This window comes from Fusarium solani (assembly GCF_023522795.1).
Source record: "Fusarium solani strain SB1 chromosome Unknown bctg00000011, whole genome shotgun sequence".
In the NCBI taxonomy this organism is placed as follows: Eukaryota; Fungi; Ascomycota; class Sordariomycetes; order Hypocreales; family Nectriaceae; genus Fusarium; species Fusarium solani.
In genome coordinates, this window is record NW_027072149.1 from 2,250,723 (window position 1) to 2,272,325 (window position 21,603).

At 51.0% G+C, this 21,603-nt stretch overlaps 8 protein-coding genes across 8 annotated transcripts; 4 read left to right on the forward strand and 4 right to left on the reverse strand.

Moving 5' to 3' along the window:
• Nucleotides 1–111: 111 nt before the first annotated feature.
• Nucleotides 112–2,651, reverse strand: MRS44_015846 (uncharacterized protein; the record flags this gene model as incomplete). Its single annotated transcript, XM_065619378.1, has 5 exons — nucleotides 112–1,101; nucleotides 1,150–1,264; nucleotides 1,323–1,800; nucleotides 1,935–2,416; nucleotides 2,464–2,651. 5 exons carry the CDS (start codon nucleotides 2,649–2,651, stop codon nucleotides 112–114), a joined length of 2,253 nt encoding a protein of 750 aa, XP_065475450.1.
• A 1,991-nt stretch (nucleotides 2,652–4,642) lies between these two features.
• Nucleotides 4,643–8,712, forward strand: MRS44_015847 (uncharacterized protein; the record flags this gene model as incomplete). The annotated part of the gene is made up of 10 exons (XM_065619379.1): nucleotides 4,643–4,979; nucleotides 5,037–5,074; nucleotides 5,138–5,523; nucleotides 5,581–6,260; nucleotides 6,328–6,931; nucleotides 6,981–7,085; nucleotides 7,161–7,506; nucleotides 7,577–7,614; nucleotides 7,665–8,305; nucleotides 8,360–8,712. The coding sequence occupies 10 exons, from the start codon at nucleotides 4,643–4,645 to the stop codon at nucleotides 8,710–8,712; spliced, it is 3,528 nt and encodes a 1,175-aa protein (XP_065475451.1).
• A 314-nt stretch (nucleotides 8,713–9,026) lies between these two features.
• Nucleotides 9,027–10,646, reverse strand: MRS44_015848 (uncharacterized protein; the record flags this gene model as incomplete). Its single annotated transcript, XM_065619380.1, has 5 exons — nucleotides 9,027–9,471; nucleotides 9,529–9,872; nucleotides 9,968–10,162; nucleotides 10,222–10,464; nucleotides 10,518–10,646. 5 exons carry the CDS (start codon nucleotides 10,644–10,646, stop codon nucleotides 9,027–9,029), a joined length of 1,356 nt encoding a protein of 451 aa, XP_065475452.1.
• Nucleotides 10,647–11,702: 1,056 nt separating this feature from the next.
• MRS44_015849 (uncharacterized protein) lies at nucleotides 11,703–13,481 on the reverse strand (the record flags this gene model as incomplete). Its single annotated transcript, XM_046272182.2, has 7 exons — nucleotides 11,703–12,181; nucleotides 12,232–12,316; nucleotides 12,369–12,791; nucleotides 12,846–12,938; nucleotides 12,989–13,226; nucleotides 13,274–13,403; nucleotides 13,451–13,481. The coding sequence occupies 7 exons, from the start codon at nucleotides 13,479–13,481 to the stop codon at nucleotides 11,703–11,705; spliced, it is 1,479 nt and encodes a 492-aa protein (XP_046129992.2).
• A 1,005-nt stretch (nucleotides 13,482–14,486) lies between these two features.
• Nucleotides 14,487–16,374, forward strand: MRS44_015850 (uncharacterized protein; the record flags this gene model as incomplete). Its single annotated transcript, XM_046272862.2, has 3 exons — nucleotides 14,487–16,023; nucleotides 16,074–16,237; nucleotides 16,288–16,374. 3 exons carry the CDS (start codon nucleotides 14,487–14,489, stop codon nucleotides 16,372–16,374), a joined length of 1,788 nt encoding a protein of 595 aa, XP_046129991.1.
• A 494-nt stretch (nucleotides 16,375–16,868) lies between these two features.
• On the reverse strand, nucleotides 16,869–18,197 carry MRS44_015851 (uncharacterized protein; the record flags this gene model as incomplete). Its single annotated transcript, XM_065619381.1, has 5 exons — nucleotides 16,869–17,041; nucleotides 17,100–17,265; nucleotides 17,322–17,617; nucleotides 17,691–18,022; nucleotides 18,070–18,197. The coding sequence occupies 5 exons, from the start codon at nucleotides 18,195–18,197 to the stop codon at nucleotides 16,869–16,871; spliced, it is 1,095 nt and encodes a 364-aa protein (XP_065475453.1).
• Nucleotides 18,198–19,176: 979 nt separating this feature from the next.
• MRS44_015852 (uncharacterized protein) lies at nucleotides 19,177–20,094 on the forward strand (the record flags this gene model as incomplete). Its single annotated transcript, XM_046282090.2, has 1 exon — nucleotides 19,177–20,094. One exon carries the CDS (start codon nucleotides 19,177–19,179, stop codon nucleotides 20,092–20,094), a length of 918 nt encoding a protein of 305 aa, XP_046129989.2.
• A 286-nt stretch (nucleotides 20,095–20,380) lies between these two features.
• Nucleotides 20,381–21,591, forward strand: MRS44_015853 (uncharacterized protein; the record flags this gene model as incomplete). The annotated part of the gene is made up of 3 exons (XM_046272861.2): nucleotides 20,381–20,459; nucleotides 20,509–20,771; nucleotides 20,821–21,591. 3 exons carry the CDS (start codon nucleotides 20,381–20,383, stop codon nucleotides 21,589–21,591), a joined length of 1,113 nt encoding a protein of 370 aa, XP_046129988.2.
• Between the last annotated feature and the right edge of the window lie 12 nt (nucleotides 21,592–21,603).

Sequence of the window (21,603 nt, forward strand, 5' to 3'; positions counted from 1 at the left end):
GGTGCATAGGTAGACTAGGAGCGATGTAGGTTTAGAATGTCGCGATAGAACAGCTTTTTCATTCAACATTGGAGATGGAATTCTGTAGTATATATTGCGTTATTGGCTTTGCTACAGTGTAGGAGAACTCTGAGTGCTCTTCTTCCGGTTCGCCATCAAGTTGAGGGCGCTTCCTGCTCGGAAGTACTCAATCTCCTCAACGCTCATTGTATGCCTTACCTGAGTCGTCCATTCCTCTCCTTTTCCAGTCGTCGGTACAACTCTTAGAGTCAAAGTTTTCCCCGGCTCTAGATCAGCCACACCGTGAATGCTGATACGATCAGAGGAGTTGACGTGGTTGTAGTCCTCCTCGTTGCAAAATGGAAGCGCCAATACTCCCTGCTTCTTCAAATTCGTCTCGTGGATTCGTGCAAAGCTTTTCGCGATAATGGAGAGGCATCCTAGATGCCGCGGCTGAAGGGCTGCGTGCTCTCGAGAGGAACCTTCACCGTAGTTGTGGTCTCCGATAACCACCCAAGGCTGCGAAACTTGCTTATACGCCCTCGCAGTCTGAGGAACCGCGCCGCTCTCGCCCGTGAGCCAATTAGTGACACTGTTGATGTTGCCATTTTCTGCATTCACTGCGCCGATGAGGGTGTTGTCGGAGATGTTGTCCAGATGGCCCCGGAAGCGGAACCAAGGCCCCGCTGGGGTAATATGGTCTGTAGTACATTTCCCTTGGGCCTTGATAAGGATGACGCAGTTTTCTGGATCCGAGGTCGGACCTGGCGGGAAGGGAGACAGCCGTTGGAGTCTTTCTGAAGAGTCAGAAATCTGGACTTGGATTGACTCTCTGCCTGCGGATGGAGGCGAGGCGTAGACATATTCTGCGTCACTGAACCCGTTTAGTGGCAGAGCATCGCCTGTTGGCAGCTCAAACTTGAACTCATTGTCATCTTCAGTGGTAATTGTGTCTGTCACGGGATTGAAGCCTAGGTCATCGGAGAAGATCTTTGCCATAACCATCTCTGGTGATGCGAGGAAGATGTGTGTTGCCGGGTTTCCGTCGAGGCGGCCGGTGAAGTTGCGGTTATAAGAAGTTATGATGGAATTTTGAGTCCCCTGGGCGCAGTTAGTAATACTCAATGACACTTTTCTTGTCTTGCTCACCTTCTCCATGTCTTGTCGGTCCCACGAACCGCAACAAGGACCGCAAGCGTTGGTGAGCAGGATGCTCTCGAGTTCCTTAAACACACCCAAAGCACCGCTGTCTTTCAGCGTCTGCCTGGTCTTTTCGCTTCCAGGAGAAATGAGAAGGGGCATCTTGGGTTTTAAGCCCGCACCCAGTGCTTGTCTTGCTATGGCCGCCTGCCCTCGTCATGTCCTGGAACGAAGAATGTGTGCATGACCCAATCAACCCGGCGGTGAGCTTCCTAGGCCACGACTCTCTCGACACGGCGTCCCGAAATTCTGAGACTGGCGTTGATAGATCTGGAGTGAATGGGCCGTTGATGTGAGGCTCGAGTGAGGATAGGTCAATATCGATGATTCTGTCATACTCGACTCCCTGATCGGCTTGGAGCTCTAGGGCCGCAAAATTGACAGCGTCTGCTATCTCATGACGACCCGTAGCCCGGAGATAAGAAGACATGGCATCCGAGTATGGAAAGATTGATGTCGTGGCGCCTGTTTCGGCACCCATGTTGGTGATGGAGGCCATGCCCGTTGCGGATAATGTCTGGACTCCGCTGCCAAAGAATTCGACAATGGATCCGGTGCCGCCTTTAACGGTCAGGATGGATGCAAGCTTGTTGATCACGTCTGATATACAGTTGGTCATTCAACTCCCTATAGATTCTGGACTGCGAGCTTGCCTTTCGGAGTCGCCCATCCAGAAAGCTGCCCTGTCAGTCTCACTCCAATGACATGGGGCGCCTTCAACTCAAATGGCAAACCTGCCATGACATCGACTACGTCGGCACCGCCCACGCCGATGGCAATCATGCCCATACCCCCAGCATTCGGAGTATGCGAATCGGTCCCAACCATCATGCCACCGGGGGATGCATAGTTCTCTAAGACAGTTTGGTGGATGATGCCTGCGCCAGGCTTCCAGAAGCCCATGTTGAACCGCTTGGCGGCGCTGGACATGAAATCATACACTTCTTTATGAGCACCAAGAGCGTTGGGTAAATCCTCATCCTGATCAGACTTTCCCACGATCAAATGATCGCAGTGGATTGTCGTCGGGACAGCTGCAGAATCCAAGCCTGCCGAGAGGAATTGGATCAGTGCCATCTGCGCAGTAGCATCCTGGCAGGCGATGCGCCTCGGCCTCAGCTTGAGCCGAGTTTTTCCACGGCGGAGAGGTTCATCCTCTAGATTTTCAGTATATGCTAGCAGGATTTTCTCAGCGTACGTAAGTGCACGCCCAGCGCTGTCATTCTGTTAGCCATGAATCTCAGAAACAGGGGTGAAGCTCACACTCGACGACCAAGCCGAATCCTATTGATAATACCAGCATAATCGATGTACTGATCCTGCTCAAATCGACTAAGCCGAGTCCTAGATGAGACATGGCCCGCCGTAGCTAGCTTTCGAAAGCGCTGGAGGCTGGGACAGGTGATCTTAGGGCCCTGTCGGACGCCGGAGAGGCTTGAGAATGCGCGCATGATGAATACACTCCGCTTTCGGATCGAACCTGCGCCGAACAAACCAAGGAGAAAGGTAGAAATATGGCTTGCCTATTTGAACCGAATGGCATTCTAATAGTCTCTGTTCTTCGGGGTCGTTCACCGGAGTGGTTATCCTTTCATCGGATGTATCCGCAGCCATGTCTAGAATGGTGTCAGGTTAGGGCGAGCGCCATCGGCAACACTCCGAGAGGCATTCGCCAAGTTGAGTTGACTAGATTTGCTCCAGGTCAGTGCCTTTTGGGCAAAGTCTAGCTCCTGACCCAAGCAAAAGAGGCACCGGAAACTCGGGTCAGGTCATGTTTAGATCGACCTGAATGACACTATTGTTGTTCATTTGACTCTGAGGATAGGGATACAATGAAGCGATTCCAGGCCCGAGAAGTGTCAAGGGGCGATTTTAAGCGCTGCGTTTACGAGGATAAGAAGGCGCATCGGCTAGCATCAGGACATGATACAACCACGTAGACTTAGTGACGTTGGAATAAAAGATACAAGTTGGATGGATCGTGGATATGTCTTGGAGGATTACGGAATGTCTTTGCCTATAGTAACTGTGCCCTATCCAGTATTTCTCAATGAGGTCTCCTAAGAATAACCAGGAAACTTCAAATGCCCCAACGAGCCCTAGGATAAAGCCTGCTTTTTTCTGCTGAAGAACAAGCCATGTGAGGATTCTCACCACCGCCAGCAGCGTTATCGAATCAGGTCCTGAGAAGTGCAAATATAAGCACCGGGATGATGGTTTCATTTAAGAGTGTCAGGGTGGGTGTACTGCTGACCACCAACTCGCGCCCGGTACGTCTGGCAGGCTCCAAGAGGCGCACACTTTAATGAGTGTAGCCTTGGGCTGTTGGTCCAGCGAGAAAATACTCTTGTATCGTTTCTGCCACTTCATCACACTCACCCACCTAATAACGTCGAGTCTATTCTAACATCCCATTAATATTCTGCACGAGCCCTAAGGCCCCGTGACTATAGAAACCTTTGTTGCTAGAGGGTAATCTCCTCTCATTTGGGCGACAATCACAATTCGAAACTGTCAAATGAACCATAGCCCCTCTAAGCGCCGGATATGCACCTACATCACATGCGAGTTACTGAACTGGGAGGAGACTGCATCTTTCAAGCGTAGTGTAACCGCAAAGTGCCTTTGATTGGGCCTGAGTTGGTTCAGCTGAGCTGGGGTTGAGAATCAGGCTCTGAACGTGCACCACAAGTTCGCTTCTCTTTCGCCTCAAATTATGTCTCGGGTATGAAATGACAACCAAGGCATCTCTACTGCTGAAGAATATGTGCTTGGCTGCAGGAAGATGTCGAGAGCTGAAAATAAACCCTGTGCTCGTGAGCAAGAAGCAAGACATCGACAAGGCTTTTCCTGGGCTGTCATTTGATCAAGCACAGCCTGAGGAAGTCACTGTTCGCCATTGGACATCAGAAAGCTGCCAAGGTTTCAGAAGAGCCAGTAACTGACGTCTCGCTCATCAGGCCTCCGACATCTTTAATGCAGGACCAACAAGCTGCCACGGCCGGCTTGCTAATTTGTTCCTTGTTCTTATGATGCCTATGGAGTGTGTGTGGTACTGATTGCAACATCAGAACTGTGCCCAGCCTTGTCGTTTTCAAACAACGTCTATAAGTATCACCCCCCCTCACTGAGTGATTTAATCTTGTTTTCTCAACCTAGATGTCACTGATTTCGTAAAAAAAAAAAAAAAAAAACCACTTCAACCAACTGTACTCCAAACGTCATCCTCAACAAGCACAGGGAACTCCTATGGAATCCGCATTCACTAAGTAGGCCCATGTTCATTTCTACACAAGTTTGAGAGCTAACAGAAAGAAGCATACTATTCTCAAGCCCTTCAAGGGTTTCGATGTTGGAGAATGTGTCCCTGTGGGAAGGGGCACAGTGCTCCGAGGATGAGGCTCATCCAGCACCATACTATTATTGCATGCGGTGTGATGAGATGTTCTGCGACGATTGCTGGTCTAAACCAAAGAAGCACCGAAAACCAGAACCAGGCCATGATCAAACCATCCCGAACGACGCCATCATTGTCCATTCCACACTCAAGGTTAGACTCGACGAGTGGGGCCTTTTGGAAGATGCAATGAAGCGATCCCCGGCACCGAACCTGCACCAACTGGTTGGCGACAGCAGCGAGTGGTTTGGTGTTAGGCCCAAGAACGAAGCTGGAGACTGCTCGCTGGTCGAGGGTCTTGCGTATGACCTGATGGTGGACTCCTTCTGGACGTCTGCATCTGGTATTTACCCAGGCCTGGTCTCCTTTGTTGGCGAAACGGGTGCGTCCTGCACGCTTCTCGACTTTTTTGCAGTCTGTACTAATCTACCTATACTAGGGTCAGGAAAGAGCTCGTTGATCAGCCTGTTGTCTAAGGTGTGTCGAGATCTCTCTTCGACCGAAAGTGTTCAAGCTTTGATAATTCTCACACGTTTGCAGTTCTCCGACTTCTTATTCAGGAATCAGTTCAAGACCCCAGCCGTGGGTGAGTCGGGTTCCCGCCAGTCAACCTCATCAAACGTCCACCTCTACGCCGATCCCCAGACGTTTCTCAGCGAAAACCCCATCCTGTATGCCGACTGCGAGGGAATAGATGGGGATGAAATTCCCACCGAGATGACGAAGGCTCTGGCCAGCGCTTCGGCTCCCGGCGATCCTCTGTCGGATACTGTCCAGAGTCCCGAGCTCGATTCGCAGGACATCGCTTGGAGCAAGAAGCCTAGGCACTCTGGTGCCTGGACCCGGAGGGAGATCACCAAGACTCTGTTCCCGAGGATTCTATATATCTTTTCAGATGTCGTCGTCTTCATTCCATTCAACAGAATGTAAGTAACCCCAGCCTGTCTTGAACAAGTGATACTTGACTAAGCCATCACCGCTAGCCGGCTCGACGACACAATTTTCCAGCTGGTGCAATGGGGGCACAGCGCCACGATACAGTCTTACAACAAGCCGGTTCTTCCGAGTGCTATCATTGCCTTCATCAACCGGGATGAGCAAGTTGATCCTCGTGATTACGACCTGGACGATGCGAGGGAGTCATTTTTCGACAAGCCCAGCCTCCAGAACGTTTCCAGGGACAAGGCCCTGCAGCCTTATATCCAGTACTGGGAGACCAACGGTCAACACATCGAGTCGGCAGAGGAGCTTCTCAGTTGTTATTATTCCTCGGTCAGTGTTGTCCACTTTCCCAGCGGCAAACGGCCGACGACGATGCACCAGCAGGTAAGGAAGCTCTATGGCAGAATCAGTGAAGTGTGCTCCGAGTCGCAGAAGCGAAGAGACGCAGCGTGGATGAAGTGGAATGCCGCCACTCTCCCTCTTTTTGTCCGCAAGGCCTTCACACATTTTGCGTCCAACTACGAAACCCCATTCAACTTTTCCGATGCATGGGTTGATCTTCAGAATATCTCGTTCAACTTCAATGGGTCAATCTTCAACCTTGCGAGGATGGTGCGAGGGCAACGAAAGCTGTCTCACGCTGGTATGCCCCTGTGGGATGACATTAGCAGTTTTGTGGCCTCTTGCCTTTTCCTCAACTGCGTGAGAACAAAACAGCCCGGTAAGAATTCTGTATTTCATAAATTTCAGATTGCAACTTTCTTATGTTTTTACTGACTCTCCTCTAGAATGCAAACCCCCAGAGAAGCTGTGGAAGCAATGTGACGAGGCCACGGAGCAATACTGGATGAAATTCTGGCCTTGCAGCTACTTCATCGAGACACCAGAGGGACGTCAGCAGTGCGTCAATGCTCCTTCAGGACATCCACACCACCAAGGAGGTAAGGCTGTCAAGGGTGGTGACAAGGGCCATGTGTCAAGTCACACACTTGAGCAGCTGCAAGAGAAGTTCCGGCATCGTGTTGAGAAGGCATTCGTTGAGCTGAGATCTAAGCTCAGAAATCACAGCGATGACCACGAGCGGCTTAGGGAGGCATCCAAGATTCACTTGGTGCAAGCGAGGCAGTTCTACGAGTCAATCGGGAACACTGACGAGCTCGTTAGTCACTTGACTTGTCTGGTTTGCCTGGACGGTGTGCCAGAGCACAGCCTACCATGCGGCCATGTCATCTGCAGAGCATGCGCAGAGGCCGCCGGGGAGTCGACCCCTGGAGGCATTGTCACTCTCCAAGGGTGCCCTCTCCAGGATCACCGCAAAGACTACTGGTTGAGGGGATGGGTTGGCTACATCAAGCCTTCCCAAGCCGGCCTCAGGATTCTGTCACTTGATGGGTATGGGTTCAGCAAGGCTTCAAGGGGAGAGTACTAACAGACCCACTAGGGGAGGGATCAAGGGTGTCGTGGAGCTGGAGATTTTGAACAGGCTTCAAAAACAGCTCGGCTCCGTACCAATCAGGGATCTTTTCGATCTGATAGTTGGGACAAGGTATGTCAAGAAGAACCCGAAACGGAATGTTTCTATCCAAAGTCCCTGTTGCTAAGACCAGCACCTTTCTGGTAGTGCCGGAGGTATCATTGCATGTGCGCTCGGCCCAGGAGGACTGGCCACCAAACAATGTGACACCAAGTTTATCACATTGTCGAAAAAGGCGTTTACGAAAGCCAACGAGAGCAAGATGCCTGGATTGCTTGGAACACTGGTCGAAGGTATCAGCGCGTTCCTCAACCAGGGTCTATATAAGTCCTCGTCACTAGAGGAGGCCCTGAGGGAAGCATTTCCCCCGCAGCCTCTCTTCGGGGGCATTTCCAAGTTCAACTCGCCTTCGGTGAAGACTGCTGTCACAACGTCGACAAGACGAGGCCAAGTGATAGTCCTGGCCAATTACAATAGAAGCCCCCCGAGCGTGGTAAGACTGGTTACGAAGCCCTGGTCCTCGGTAGTATGCTAACCATCGTTCAGCGTTCTATGAGTTGCAGATCTCGGGCTCAGGCCGCGAAATGCAGCTGTGGGAAGCGTATGTATTCGTCATTCTCCTTGATGCTTTGGTAACCTTACACTGTCTAGAGCCAGAGCCACATCGGCAGCACCGCTGTATTTCCCTCCCTTCTCTCGAGAAGGCAACCATGATGCCACCCGGGACGGCACAAAGCAGGTATATCTGGATGGTGGGCTATGGCACAACAACCCCATCAGAATCGCAGACAGCGAGGCCAGGGCAATTTGGCCAAACGACAAACACGCTCATCCGGATATGATCCTGTCAATTGGCACTGGGTACCACAAATCAGAGCTCAACGCGAGCAATGGGACACAGGTTTTTCTGGATCAAGTCATCAACGAGTCTGTTCCAGAAGCGACCGGAAGTCCCAAGAGCAGGAGTTTCATCTACAACATTGCAGAGACGGGAGTGAGCCAGTTCATGCGCAGTTTGAACAGCGAACGCATCTGGCACGAGTGGCTCCAGGCTAGGGCGCCTGGTGATGGATTCGAGTCGAGATATCGGCGGCTGAACGTTGAGTTCGACCAGATCATTTCAATGGATGACGCTAGCGACAAAGCAATCAAGGCCTGTCGCGACTCGGTCAACGGCATCTCGGAGAGCACCTTTGAGTCTGTGGCTGATCAGCTCATAGCCTCCTGCTTCTTCTTTCGTGCTGACAAAGGATCGATACACGGCGACCCCAAGTGGTCGTACGAGTGTAGTGGTAAGTTTGCAACGCCAGTTTCACTCCTCTGGTCTACTACTAACTATTTGACAGGAGTGATTGAATGCCGTCTGCAGCCAGAGAGTATCAAACTCTTAGGCAATCACTTCGAGAGTTTGCACAGACTGCCATACTTTATCATCAAGGAGACACATTCAAAGCGTGGAGAATCAGTCGCCATTGATGGCGAAATGTTGAAGATGATGAAGAGTGAAGGTGTTTTCCGGTTGTATCGGGGTCTCCGAATCACCACACCACTTGCTGAAACAGAAATCTTCTTGAAGATGCGAGACACCCAAAAGGCTGGCTTTCACATAAGCGGGTTTCCAAGGAGGATAAAGGATGACGAAGATGATGGCAAGTCCCCGTTTGTTGATCAGTTATGGCTCGAATGGCTACTAACGTAATCATCTCAGGGGTCTACTCATGTGCCGACCCAGGGCTTCGATTCTCGAATAGGGTGAGGGTCTTTCTGGACCGGATCTTCGCAAAGAGGAAATCCCATCATTTCGGAAACGACTCAGGGCTTCTCGTTCGGAAGGGTACCTTTTCCTCCGAAAGGAAGAAAATTAAGAAGTCAGGGGGCTCAAGAGCCCAGGCTGGCATTGTCGAGGTTGAACCGTCCGATACGAGAGTTGTGAAGAAATAGCGGATAGATTTATGTGGATGGGGATATCAAGTGGGCCTTTGAGAGATGCCATCCCAAACAACTGTGACTGAACTATTCGTTGTTAAACACCATTCCCTCTGGCACCTTGATCCACTGTAAAGTCTCTGGATCAAGCGATTTCTCACTCTCCTGTGCCTCTTTCCTGATGATTTCTGCTCTGCGCTTGGATCGTGCTTCAATGACAGCAGGAAAGTCTGCAGGTTGAACAGTAATACCCCCAACCAAGTCTTCAGCGTCATACTGGACAGGGTTTCCGTGTTCATCTTTGACTGGTAGAAAATTAAACCCCCAGAAGAATCGTGAGATGGCCAAGAAGAGCGAGCGCTCAGCGATATGGATACCCTGGCAGAGGCGGCGTCCGGCACCAAAGACGAAATTGTCGCGCTTTGCAACATCTCCAATGACAGATTGGTAGAGGGTTGACGGTATGTCTTTGAAACGATCTGGATTAAAGACTCGCGGCTCCGGGGATCGCGTCTCATCCATGTGAATTGCCCTAGTTGGTACGATTAGACGTGGAGATTGTGGTGCAGAGAATCTCCCAAGTACTGACCAGACGTTGTTGATGATTGTAGAATCTTTGGGGATTTGATAGCCTAGATAACTATCGTCTTTGGTCACGTTGTGTGGCACGCCAAGAACGACAGTGGGCATCCATCGCAGAGTCTCCTTGATGCAGCAGCGGATGAAAGGCAACTGGTCATAGTCTTCCATGGTGGGCAGACGATCTTGTCCAACCACGCGATCAACTTCTTCCTGGCCTCTCTTCTGAATGTCGGGCCAGATGAGCATTGCCAAGATGAAGCCATAGAGGGTGGAGGCGGTGGAATCTGAGCCAGCATCAAGCAGCGACCCGCTGATATAACCTGCGGCATCATCGGAGAATCCCTCAGTCAACTGCGCGCGGTAAATATCGTTACAAAAACATGGCTGAGAGTGGGACAACGTTAGCTGGAAGTACCCTCAGAGAGTGAGATTGACGATGGACATACGAGTCCACGACCGTCCACGATCGCCTGCTTTGTCCTCGCCCAGTGACCAAGGTACATCTTCTTCTCAGCCTGGTGCAGCTTTCTTGCGTAGCTGACGTTGGGAGCAATAAAATCGGGGAGCTTCTGGAGAGCGGGATAGAGATCGGCCAGCTGGGCGCTGGCACTTCCAGATAAGGCGCTCCATTTATCGAAGCCCTGCAACTTGTTAGCACTACCATCAACGCCTTGACCTGGTGGGATGCGATGCGGTATACGTGGAAGAGCTGGAGAAGCTTTGGGTCCTGGTTACTTATGCACCGAAATCCAAATATCATCTGAGTGGAAAGAGAATAGGAAGCACGCCTGATGTGAGGTAGGAGGTCGTCTGGCGTATCCAGGAGGTTAGTCAAGAGAACTTTGTTCTCGAGGTCCTGGTAGGGCAAATATGTTGCTGCGACCGTGATATTCAGGGCTTTGTGTATCATGCGATGAATCATCCGCCAGTTGCTCCCGTACCTCTACAATTGATGTTACTAGGGCAGAATAGAATGTTGAAGTAGGGACATCTCACCATGAGGACGAGTCTGAGGCCGCCACTGGCGATGCGCTGGCCGATGTACATATCAGGTCTGTCCGAGTATATTACGCTCCTCTTGTCCAACAAATCCTTTACTGCCTCATCCGATGACAAGACAATCATGATTTTGGTGCCCAGGATCAGTGAATATATCGGCCTTGAGCGATTAACGGGTGTCAGATGGGAGCACGAAGCATGGGCCAGATGCTCACCCGTACTGTTTGGCCCATTTTTGAAACTGTAGATGCGGCCTTTTTGTTGGCATCTGAACCTATCAGAGACGTCCAAACTACCAGTTGCTCATAGACAGACCAGGTGTAAATTACCCAGAAGCGGTACTGTTGGCGGACCGGGGGGAGGCCCGGAGGCCGCTGGCCGATCTTGGAGAGCTTGGCTAGGAGCAGCACAGCTAAAGCTGTGAAGCTGAGGATAACGAAAATCAACAGAGAAGTCATAATTTTTGGAATGTGACCGTGTTTAAAGTTCAGACGTTTGAGTGGTTTGGGCGACCTATTGCTGGTCTCTTATACTCAGCTTTGCTTTAGACTAATGCAACGCGTTCCCATGGGCCAGTCACCTTCCACATAAAGACGTCTTAGTAACACGATCTGAACGATCACATTGGAACAAAACCCCCCCGGCACATTTGTCCCGGCTCCGCCGAAGCAAATGCGATGCAAAGCCCAGGGGGTGTCGTGAATTCCCGGAGTATTGGGTGGGGGAACGGGGGTTCCACTTGAACTGGTTAGCGTCAGTTGAAGATGGTTGGCAGCTGTTCCGTTGGCTGGTGACGATGGCTGGTAGGAGAGTCGATGGCGTGACGGGCTGGCTGCAAGTTTACTGGTCTCGAGGAGTTGCGAAATGCTTTACTCCTGCGCTTCTAGCAAACCACTATTGGCCTGGACAAGATAAATATCGCTATCTGGCTGACAGCGAGCAGGGCACAGAGTCAGATTGATACCTTTCGGGGATCCCAGATAATGTCTCATTGGATGTGGAACCCCGAAAGACCTTGGTCTGGTAGACACAATAGTTGACTTCTGGTATTCTATGAATCTTCAGTGTACCCGGATACGGATGCTTTAATAGGTGATGCCAATTGGCCGTTGGATCGTTTAGGTAGAATAACAAATCTATTAATTAACGCCCCCTTCCATAATCTTCTATATCTAAAAGGATCTACAAGTGAGTAGCGTTCTCCTTGAACTTGGCCATCATCCGTTGTCCAATCACGGGGTCAACCTTGGAAAACATTTCCACAACAGCCTGCCTCAACGGAGCTGGCACGCCCTGGAGGGCACCGGTGACTGTCTCAATCCATTGGGCCCTCTCCTCTTCGTCAAACACTCTCCTCCACAGCTCTCGGGGCTGAACATAATCTTGTTCATCGACGGGAATCTCGTTCAAACCGAGGACTGCAGTGGGTGACACCCGCTCGTGGTGTGATATCTGGGTCATGGCTGTGGAGGATATTCCGGGGCTTAGGGTGCTTCGGACATAGTTCGGATCTCCGCCATAGTTCTTGGTGACGGTGATGCCGTCGCGTTCGTACGGTGCGTAGACGGGGGCGATGGGACGGTTGGAGGGCAGCTGGGTATAGTTGACTCCGAGGCGATACCTCTGAGCGTCGGGGTAGGCGAACATTCTAGCTTGTAGCACTGCGGATGGTGAGATGTCTGTTGGCCGAAGGGGCAGGGGCAATTCTTACTGGGGTCTGGCGTCATGGCGATACCTGGAACCATGTTGGAGGGGGAAAATGCGGCTTCTTCAATGTCGGCGAACCAGTTATCGGGCTAGCCGTCAGTGTCAGCAGGTATCTTTCCTCCTTGAGGGGTTATATCTTACGTTCTTATTCAGCGTCATTTTACCAACTTCAATCAAGGGAAATTCCTTGTGTGACCAGACCTTGGTAATGTCGAACAAAGCTCGGCCAAAAGTCTCAGCTTGCTCAGGTTCCATGATCTGAACGTATAGCTTCCAGACGGGGTATTCCCCACGAGCAATGGCTTCCCAGAGATCTTGATTGTGATGGTCGGGGTTGGCGCCGGCCTCCCTCTCAGCCTCCTCGGCGGAAGCAAAATGGGTTTGGCCGCCTTCAGGACGGAAATGAAACTTGCAGTATCGGAAGCGCCCTTGACTGTCCACCAGTTTAAAGGTATGGACTCCAAAGCCAGTGACGCGACGGATTGAGTCTGGGAGACCGCGGGTGCCAAAGAGGTGCATCAAGGCGTGGACACTTTCGGGTTGGTTGACGTGGAAGTCCCAGAACTGGGAATAATAATTAGATCTATTGAGAATAAGAAGATCTAGAGAAACACTCACCATGGTTGCATCCGCCCTGTTAGTAGCGGGGTGCTTCTTATGGCTGCGGTTGAGTGATGGAAAGCGCATCGGGTCGCGGATGAAGAACACAGGCTTTGCAGATTAGAATAGGGCAACGCAGTAGGGGAGGATACTCAACACACAATATGGTTTCCAACAATGTCATGGTTACCCTCTTCTGTGTAGAACTTGACAGAGAAGCCTCGCACATCGCGAACTGTGTCCGCACTGCCCTTCTCACCACCAGTGGTGCTGAGGCGGAAGAGAACTGGCGTCTTCTTGCCGACAGTGTCAAGGAACTTGGCGCAAGTCAGTTGAGCAATGTCCTTGTTGGTGACTTCGAATTCGCCCCAGGCGCCCGACGCCTTGGCATGCACGACTCTATAGGGCGTTAGATAGACCAAGAGACAAAAGTATCATTCCCGTACCTCTCCGGAATGCGCTCCCGGCTGAAATGCGCCAGTGTCTCGAGGAGAAGGGTGTCTCCCAGAGTGGTGATGCCACCGCCACCAAAAATTGGTAGAGTGGTGCTGACGGAGGGATCTCGAAGTGGCTGGCCTTGAAGGGAGTTAGAAACTGAGTATTTGAGCAGATGTTGCACGCACCTTCAGCCAAGGTATACACGGGTCTTGACATGGTGGTTAACTGGTTATGTCTAACTGATAAATAAAGGATTTATGAGAAGCGTCTGGATGTCAAAGATTTGTCTGCCTGTGCTCTTGGAATAATAGAAGAATCACTCTGGTAAAGACTCTGATGCCAACATTGGAAATCATTATACCTTTAAACATTATTATCGTTGTGCTGTGAACTCTTCTTGGACCAATAACGAAAGAAGTTTTCAAGCTGACAGTACAATCCAGGGTTGAATGCCGAGCTAACCGCGAAGGAGATGCTTCAGCTTGCGCAGCAGATAATGAATCACCCGGAGTTCGGCAAGATACGATAAGCCAAGAGATTTTCGCTTTCACGGCTCAGATAACTGTCATACTGGATGGCAGAAGCGCTTCTGGAACTCTTCTACAGTACAAGCCGGCAATGTCAGTCCGGAGTTGTGTGGGACTGACGGGTAGACCGGTAGGGTTGGCGGGTCAGGGCTGGCCTTAGTAGTACTACCCGTCCAATAAGATAGCTTAGACACCCACAATAAACTACTGCTGGACCCTTCGTAGTACTACCCTTTTCGTCTGCCCTGACGTCACAAGCTCCATTAAGGTCGGTACGTACAGATGCCGATGACCCGACTAAAGAATTTCTTGCCGGGATGGAAGCTCGGAGTTGGCTCGGTGAGTCTTTTCGCTGCTGTGCAAGTCGAAAACACCACGACAGAAAGTTCGAATCGACTAGGGTTCAACGGATGAGATGCCGAATTGCATGCCGCAACTCCACGGCGGCTGAATTGAGTTGAGAAGTTTGAGATTCAACTTGCAAAGAATGACATCAGTAACATCTCAAGTATATAGTATCTCGCATCGCCTGTCTCTTTCAACTTGGCCTCATCCACAGCTTCTAAGCTTCCACAACATCATCACTCCTACAACTTCTTACTACTACAACTCAACAACTCTCACAACTTCACCACTCTTACAACTTCATCACCTCCCCCAACCTCTTCCACCACATTTTGATAGACATCCAATCATGGCTTTCGTCGCCAACGGAAACGAGTACGACTTCATCATCGTTGGTGGCGGCACCGCTGGCAACGCTGTTGCTGGTCGCCTCGCCGAAAACCCCAACGTCCGCATCCTGGTCGTCGAGGCTGGTATCCCCAACCCCCACCAGGTTCCCGAGATCACCACTCCCTCTCAGGCCTTCAACCTGCGCGGCAGCAAGCATGACTGGGCATACAAGTCGACAATGATCAAGCGCGATGACTACGAGCGAATTGAGAAGCCCAACACCCGTGGCAAGGCTCTTGGTGGATCGTCTTGCGCCAACTACTTCACCTGGATTCCCGGCTCTAAGCCTACTTTCGACGACTGGGAGGAGTTTGGTGGTCCTGAGTGGAACTGGGACGGCTGTGTCGATTACCTCCGCAAGTGTGCAACCTATCACGACGAGGAGAAGCTCTACCCTACCGAGCTGAAGAAGATTGGCACCGGTGGCCCCATCCAGATTGCTCACGCTGATCTGGTCCCGGAGATGCAGCCCTGGCGAGACGCTTTGACTCAGGCCTGGGTCTCCAAGGGCGAGGTCCTCACTGAGAACATTTACGACGGTGAGATGCGTGGCCTGACCCACTGTGTCGATACCATCCACGGCGGTCAGCGTCAGGGCAGCTTCCTGTACCTCAAGAACAAGCCCAACGTTAGCATCCTCTACGGAGTTCAGTCCAAGGAGTTGATCATTGACCCTCGCACCAATGCCTGTCTTGGTGTTACCGTCATCAACCCTGCCAACAACAACGAGCTCAGCGTCTACGCTAGCCGCGAGGTTATCGTGTCTCAGGGTGTTTTCGAGACCCCCAAGCTCCTGATGCTCTCTGGTGTTGGCCCCGCCAAGGAACTGGCCAAGAACGGCGTTGATGTCAAGGTTGACTCTCCCCATGTTGGCCAGCATCTCCTGGACCACCCCATTGTTCCCTTCGTCCTCAAGGTCAAGGACGGCTATGGCATGGAGGATTATATCCTCCGTGACGGCACCGCCAACAGCGCTGCTGTCGCTCAGTATAAGCGCGACAAGACTGGCCCCATCGGCTCTGGCCTTCTTGAGCTTGTTGGCTTTCCTCGAATTGATGAGCGCCTCGAGAAGCACCAGGCTTACCGCGAGGCCAAGGCTGCCAACGGTGGTCTCGATCCCTTTGGCCCTGCTGGTCAGCCTCACTTCGAGCTTGACTTTGTCGGCATGTTCAGCACCGCCTTCCAGTGGCACTACCCTCTTCCGGAGCAGGGCAACTACATGACTGTCATTGTCGACCTGCTGCGCCCGCTGTCCGAGGGTGAGGTCACTCTGAACAGCGCCGACCCTCTGGTCCAGCCCAACATCAACCTCAACTTCTTTGGCAATGACCTGGATATTCTGGCCATGCGAGAGGGTGTCCGCTGGACTTATGATGTTCTCACTACTGGTGCGGGCTTCAAGGATGTCGTTGTCGGCGAGTATCCTTGGCGCATGCCCCTCGAGTCGGACGCCGAAATGAAGAGGGCTGTTCTTGACCGTAGCCAGACTGGTTTCCGTAAGTATACCTCTTGCAAACGCACAAAACACTGCTAACATATTGGACAGACCCTTGTGGTACTGCTCGTCTTTCCAAGAGCATCCAGCAGGGTGTTGTTGATTCCCGTCTTCGCGTCCACGGCGTCAAGAACCTCCGTGTCGTTGATGCTTCCGTCATCCCGGTCATCCCCGATTGCCGTATCCAAAACTCTGTCTACATGATTGGAGAAAAGGTAAGAGCAAGTAATTCTGTTTCTAAACATCATACTAACACATGGTCCAGGCTTCCGACATGATCAAGGCTGATCATGCAGACATCTTTGAGGAGGGTGCCTTCAAGAACATCCGCTCCTTCACCAGCCGTCTGTGAATAGTTCGCAGCGGGGAATACATAGATTGCTAGTTTAGATGCGCTTATAGAGTAACTTGCTTAATAGAATTATACAAGATTGGCTATGCTTAATTAGGGGTCATCAATCATGCATGTAAAAGAGGAAAAATTGTACCGCATCGACGCATGGGTGAGCGGAAACAATGTGTTCTTTGTTATAGTTGAAGCCTGGCCCTCGATGGGATAATTGAGGCAGAAGGCCGGGTGAGAGGAGAAGGGAATAGGAATTTGAACGCTAGTGGATTTGACTTTGCGCATTCATACAATTCTGAACAATCACTATGATAATCTTAACTCCTCATATTGAGATATGTAGGGTATCTAGGCCGCTTTCCTACAGACTGCAAATAATCCCAACATGTAGTCCCGGGGTGCCCAGGAGACATGCTCTGTAGAATACTATTTCTACGCAGGTACTTATACAAGCAATAGGCGTGACGCCATCAAGCAAGTGCTGTAACCGCCCAAAAAGTCTAGCTCGATAGCCACGGATCCTGTAGTAGTTCCTTTGCTGTCGGACGATCATTAGGATCCCACCCAAGAGCTTTTCTCATAAATGCAAGGAACCTGGTTTTGTCCTTTAACTTGGTTTCAGCCGCCTCCAAGGTTTTATCCTTCGGTATGGGAACGAACTCATCCCATTTATCTAAGCAAGAAGATACGGTTAGCAATCCTTGGTGACAAGGTGATAACGGAATACTTACAGTTTTCACCCCAATACTCGAGCGCTCTCTTACGATTCCGGTTGAGAAGCTCGGTAGGTGGGTGACCTAGAGCAGCGATGAGTTCGGAGAGGTGAACACCATCTGGAAAGCTACTGTCTTCATTGCGCGCGCTGAAGAGAGTCCGTCCCTCAAGGAGGTCCCATGCCTAGAACAAATAAGCATATGACATCAGGGCGGAAAAATGCGAGGCGAGAAACCTACTGTGAGTCCGACACTCCAGATATCGACGGGATAACTCCATTGGATATATAGAAGAGTTTCTGGGGCCCTGTACATGATAGGCATGATATCGCCAGCGTGAGGGCCCGCCCCGAGCCTGACTTCTCCAAAATCGGAGAGAAAGAGTGGCCCAACCTTGGGCTTCATCAAACGAGAGAGATAGATAAGTCGGTCTGGTAGTTCCTTGTGAGGAACAGGGTCTGAAAATTCATTGTCTTCGAGCTTCTTGAAGAGTGAGTTGTCCTCTAGACCAAGGAGGAGGTTGCCAGGATGAATGTCTTATGCAACCGTTAATGAATACGATTCAGAGTAAGACAAATGAGGAGGAAGAGGAAGGAATGGATTGCATACCGGTATGCACGGCCTGAGCCTCTGTATGAAGGAAATCGACGGCTTGAAGAAGCTCTTTGATGGCGCTTTTGACGAAGTCCTCTTCGAAGCCACGACCCTTCATGAAGACAGTGTCCATATCACGCAGACTCATTTGGGAGACCTGGAGAGCGAGGACGATGTGGTTTCCATGAGGACCAGAGACCTGAAAGAAGGCCAAAAGCTTCCTGACGTTGTCGACTCCCACGTGTTTGCTGGTGGGTAGGACTGTGTTCAGGTGTTCGTAGAATGGCAGCTCCCGATGCTCGACAGGGTTGTGGATGCAGACTTTGAGAGCTACATACTGGTGATCTCTGTTCTTGACTGTTAGAAATGTCATAATGTTTCACGGTGCACTCACTCGAGGTCGCGTGCAAGCCAGATGGTTGAGGAGGAAACATAGCCCAGTTTGGCTACGGTCTGAAACCTACCATTAAAGACTTCGCCTAAGCGCACTGGGTAAAAGTGATCGGGATCGTACTCCGGCATTACTTCTTATTCAATGGGCTGGTCTTTGTCGATCACATCAAACCCTTGAGTGGGAAAAGTTCGGGGGTCTGATCGCGGACGTGCCGTTGAAAACAAGGCCAAACTAGAGCCGAGGCCGCTGAGTGTCCATGACGGCGCTCTGACGGCAAGAAGGTGGGCAGGCAGAGATGGGATTGAGCGCAAATGTTTCCTTGATGGTGCGAAGGGGAGCCGGGCGAATGTCTTGCGACACGATGCCATGGCCGGTTGTTGGGAGGGAGATGTTGGAGAGTTCGGATGGTTGAGGCTGAAAATCTTGATGAGGCGCGGTACCTAGGTTGAACCAACGACGACGGCAGCACCCATGCATAACCCGCATTACTTGCCTTGTCACTCCATGTTATGGCCAATTCTTGGACACGATTGATTCATTGAACCCCAAAGTGAAGTGTCCCGCAGCCCACACTTGCCCAACTGATGAACGCACTAAACTGCTATGCCAGCGGCAAAAGTGAAAGATGCTCTCCAACAGGTACCGAGGTATTAAGCGTCATATTTCTGCACGACACCAGCGGTATACTGACCTGTCTTTTCCTATTCAGGCTTGGTCAACCGGGAATTTAAGCTTACCTGTGGTTGCGGTGTGGATGCTGATCAATCCAACACCTCCCCTCTTGATTTCTAAGCTTTAACCTCCCCTCATGGCCTTGGATTCATCCGAGAGCAGCCAAAAAATTCAATTGATCCATGCCAGCTTATTTACTCGGCGTGAGTCACAACTTAGATAGATTACCCGACCCTCAAGCATCGTGAGCCGCCTGTTAGGCATCAGATTGCGTAGCTCAAACAGAGATGAGGCCGTAATGTGAAGATATCCACTGCCTGAACTGTGGTATAAAGAGCCGGCAAGCTTTCCGTAATAGTCTTCAATTAACAAACATCAAGATCTTCAACAACGAAAACTCAGCACTCATCACTTATTACACTTGCAACATTTGAAATGGCTACTCCTCAAGCTCTTACTTTTCTCGGCCTCGGGAATATGGGGTCGGCCCTCGTACAAGCTCTTCTGAAGGCTTCTAACGAAGTGACAATCTGGAACCGCACTGCAGATCGCCCCCAGGTCAGAGCCGCCGTTGAGGCCGGAGCTGTCCTCGAAGTGGATGTCCAGAGCGCCATCTTAAGGAACAACATCATTGTGATCTGTCTCCTCGACTACTCCAGCATCAAGGCTGCACTGGCTGAGATTCCGACCTCTGCTCTCGAGGGAAAAACCATTGTCAACCTGACCAATGGTACACCGAAGCAAGCACGGGAAATGGCAGCTTGGGCCGCCTCCTACTCTGCCAAACACTACTTTGACGGAGCGGTCATGGTAACACCTCAAATGATCGGTGGGCCCCAGTCATTTTTTGTCGCCAGTGGACAAACCCCCGAAGCATTCGAGCCCATCGCCTCGCTCCTTGAACCCATCGGAAGGCCGGAGTATCTCGGCGAAGCTATAGATGCTGCTGCTCGATACGACCTGGCTGCTCTGTCATCAATGTATGGCATGTTTAGCGGAATGTTTGTCGCTATGGCACTCCTCAAAAAGGGCCACACCACATCCAACGAGAAGCTTGAACCTGTTGTGTCAGGCAGTCTGAACCCGTTCTTGGGTGCATTGATACCGTACAATGGACTTATTGCTCGGTCTTGGGATGACAAGGCGTGGGACGATAACCTGGGAAATCCGATCGGGATGCAAGCACAGGCGTTGAGGAATATTCTGGAGGCTTGTCGTGATGATGGGATGGACGATGGGTTTTTGAAGAACTTGACAATGGCTATGGAGGGGGTGGTGAAGGATAGAGGAGAGAATGGCGGGATCGCCGTGATTGGAGAGTATCTCTTGAAAGGACGGTTGACTGAAGAGTAACGGATGGCCAATGAGAGGATTGCATGATGATGCAAGAGCCCTTGCAAGGGCATTGCATGAGAGATGCAGATCAGATATGCTGAATACTACATGGTTGCTCCGAGAGGCGTGCGCAATTGGTGTTGCTGATGACGAGATCCCGATGCATTTATCCGGCCGAGCATGCAACCCAAAGTTGAATAAGATCGTATTAAAGGAGCGTAGTCTAATAGAACCTTCGTTATGGAACTTCTCCTCAGTACATTATTGCCAAAGGTTGACAAGGCGGACTTCGATAACCTCCACTATGGCAGTGCTCGTCGCTCAGTCAAGAGAGCATACTACTCTGCCAGCATACAAGCAAGTCGACGAGACCACGTATGATCGTAAGTCGGAGCACAATCTCAAGGAGTTCCAGATCTAATTGATTTTTAGTTGATTGGGCAGACTTGGTCACGCTGGATCTCTCCACGTTCGACCAACCGGGAGGCAAAGAGGCTCTAGCAAAACAACTATTTGATGCCATCCAAAACATTGGCTTCTTCTACATTGTCAATTTCGGCCTCTCTCAGGAAGAGGTTGATCGCCAATTTGCGATTGGCAGGTCCTTTTTCGAACTGTCTACCGAGGAAAAGCTCAAGTACCGTGCCGATCTAGCCAACGGCGGCTACAATGGTTACAAACCACTCGGATTGCGTGTCAGTTGGCATGTGTCCTGCTACTAGTAGACTTGCTAATAAGGACTAGGAGATCAAGCCTGGCATCTTTGACAACACAGAGATTTACAACATCCCCAAGTTTATTCCAGAACTTGAGCGACCGCAGCCCGAAGTCATCAATGCAAACAAACCAGAGATTGAGCGATTCGCTCGTCACATCCATTCCAACATTGCTCTCAAACTTCTCACTCTGTTCGCCATTATCCTAGAGCTCCCAGAGGACCATTTCACCAAGTCTCACCGTTATGACGAGGCTATCTCGGACTGTCACCTTCGCTACATGAAGTATCATCCTCGAGATGCTGACATCAACGCCAAGCTTGATAACGTCTGGGTCAAAGGACACACCGACTATGGCAGCCTCACGCTCCTTTTTCGTCAACCTGTCGCGGCGTTGCAAGTCCGCACCCCAGACGGCCACTGGAAGTGGGTAAAGCCGTATGATGGCAGTATCACAGTGAACGTGGCCGATGCTCTCCAATTCTTGACGAATGGCTTCTTGAAGAGTTCAGTTCATCGTGTCGTGGCGCCACCACCAGACCAGGCTGGGATCACCCGTCTTGGTGTCTTATACTTTGTGAGACCAGAGAATGACCTCGAGCTCAAGCCAGTGGAGAGCCCTGTTTTGAAGAGGTTGGGCTATAAGCCCGATGAGAGTTCACAGCTGGGAGCAGGCATCACAGCAGGAGAATGGGTCAAGGCGAGGGTCAAGGCCGGAGTGGACAGAGGCGAGAAGGCGAGGAGTGAGGTATCGGAGCAGGAGATTATCAAGGGAGTCAAAGCTAGGTATTATGATTAGATGGGAGGGCGA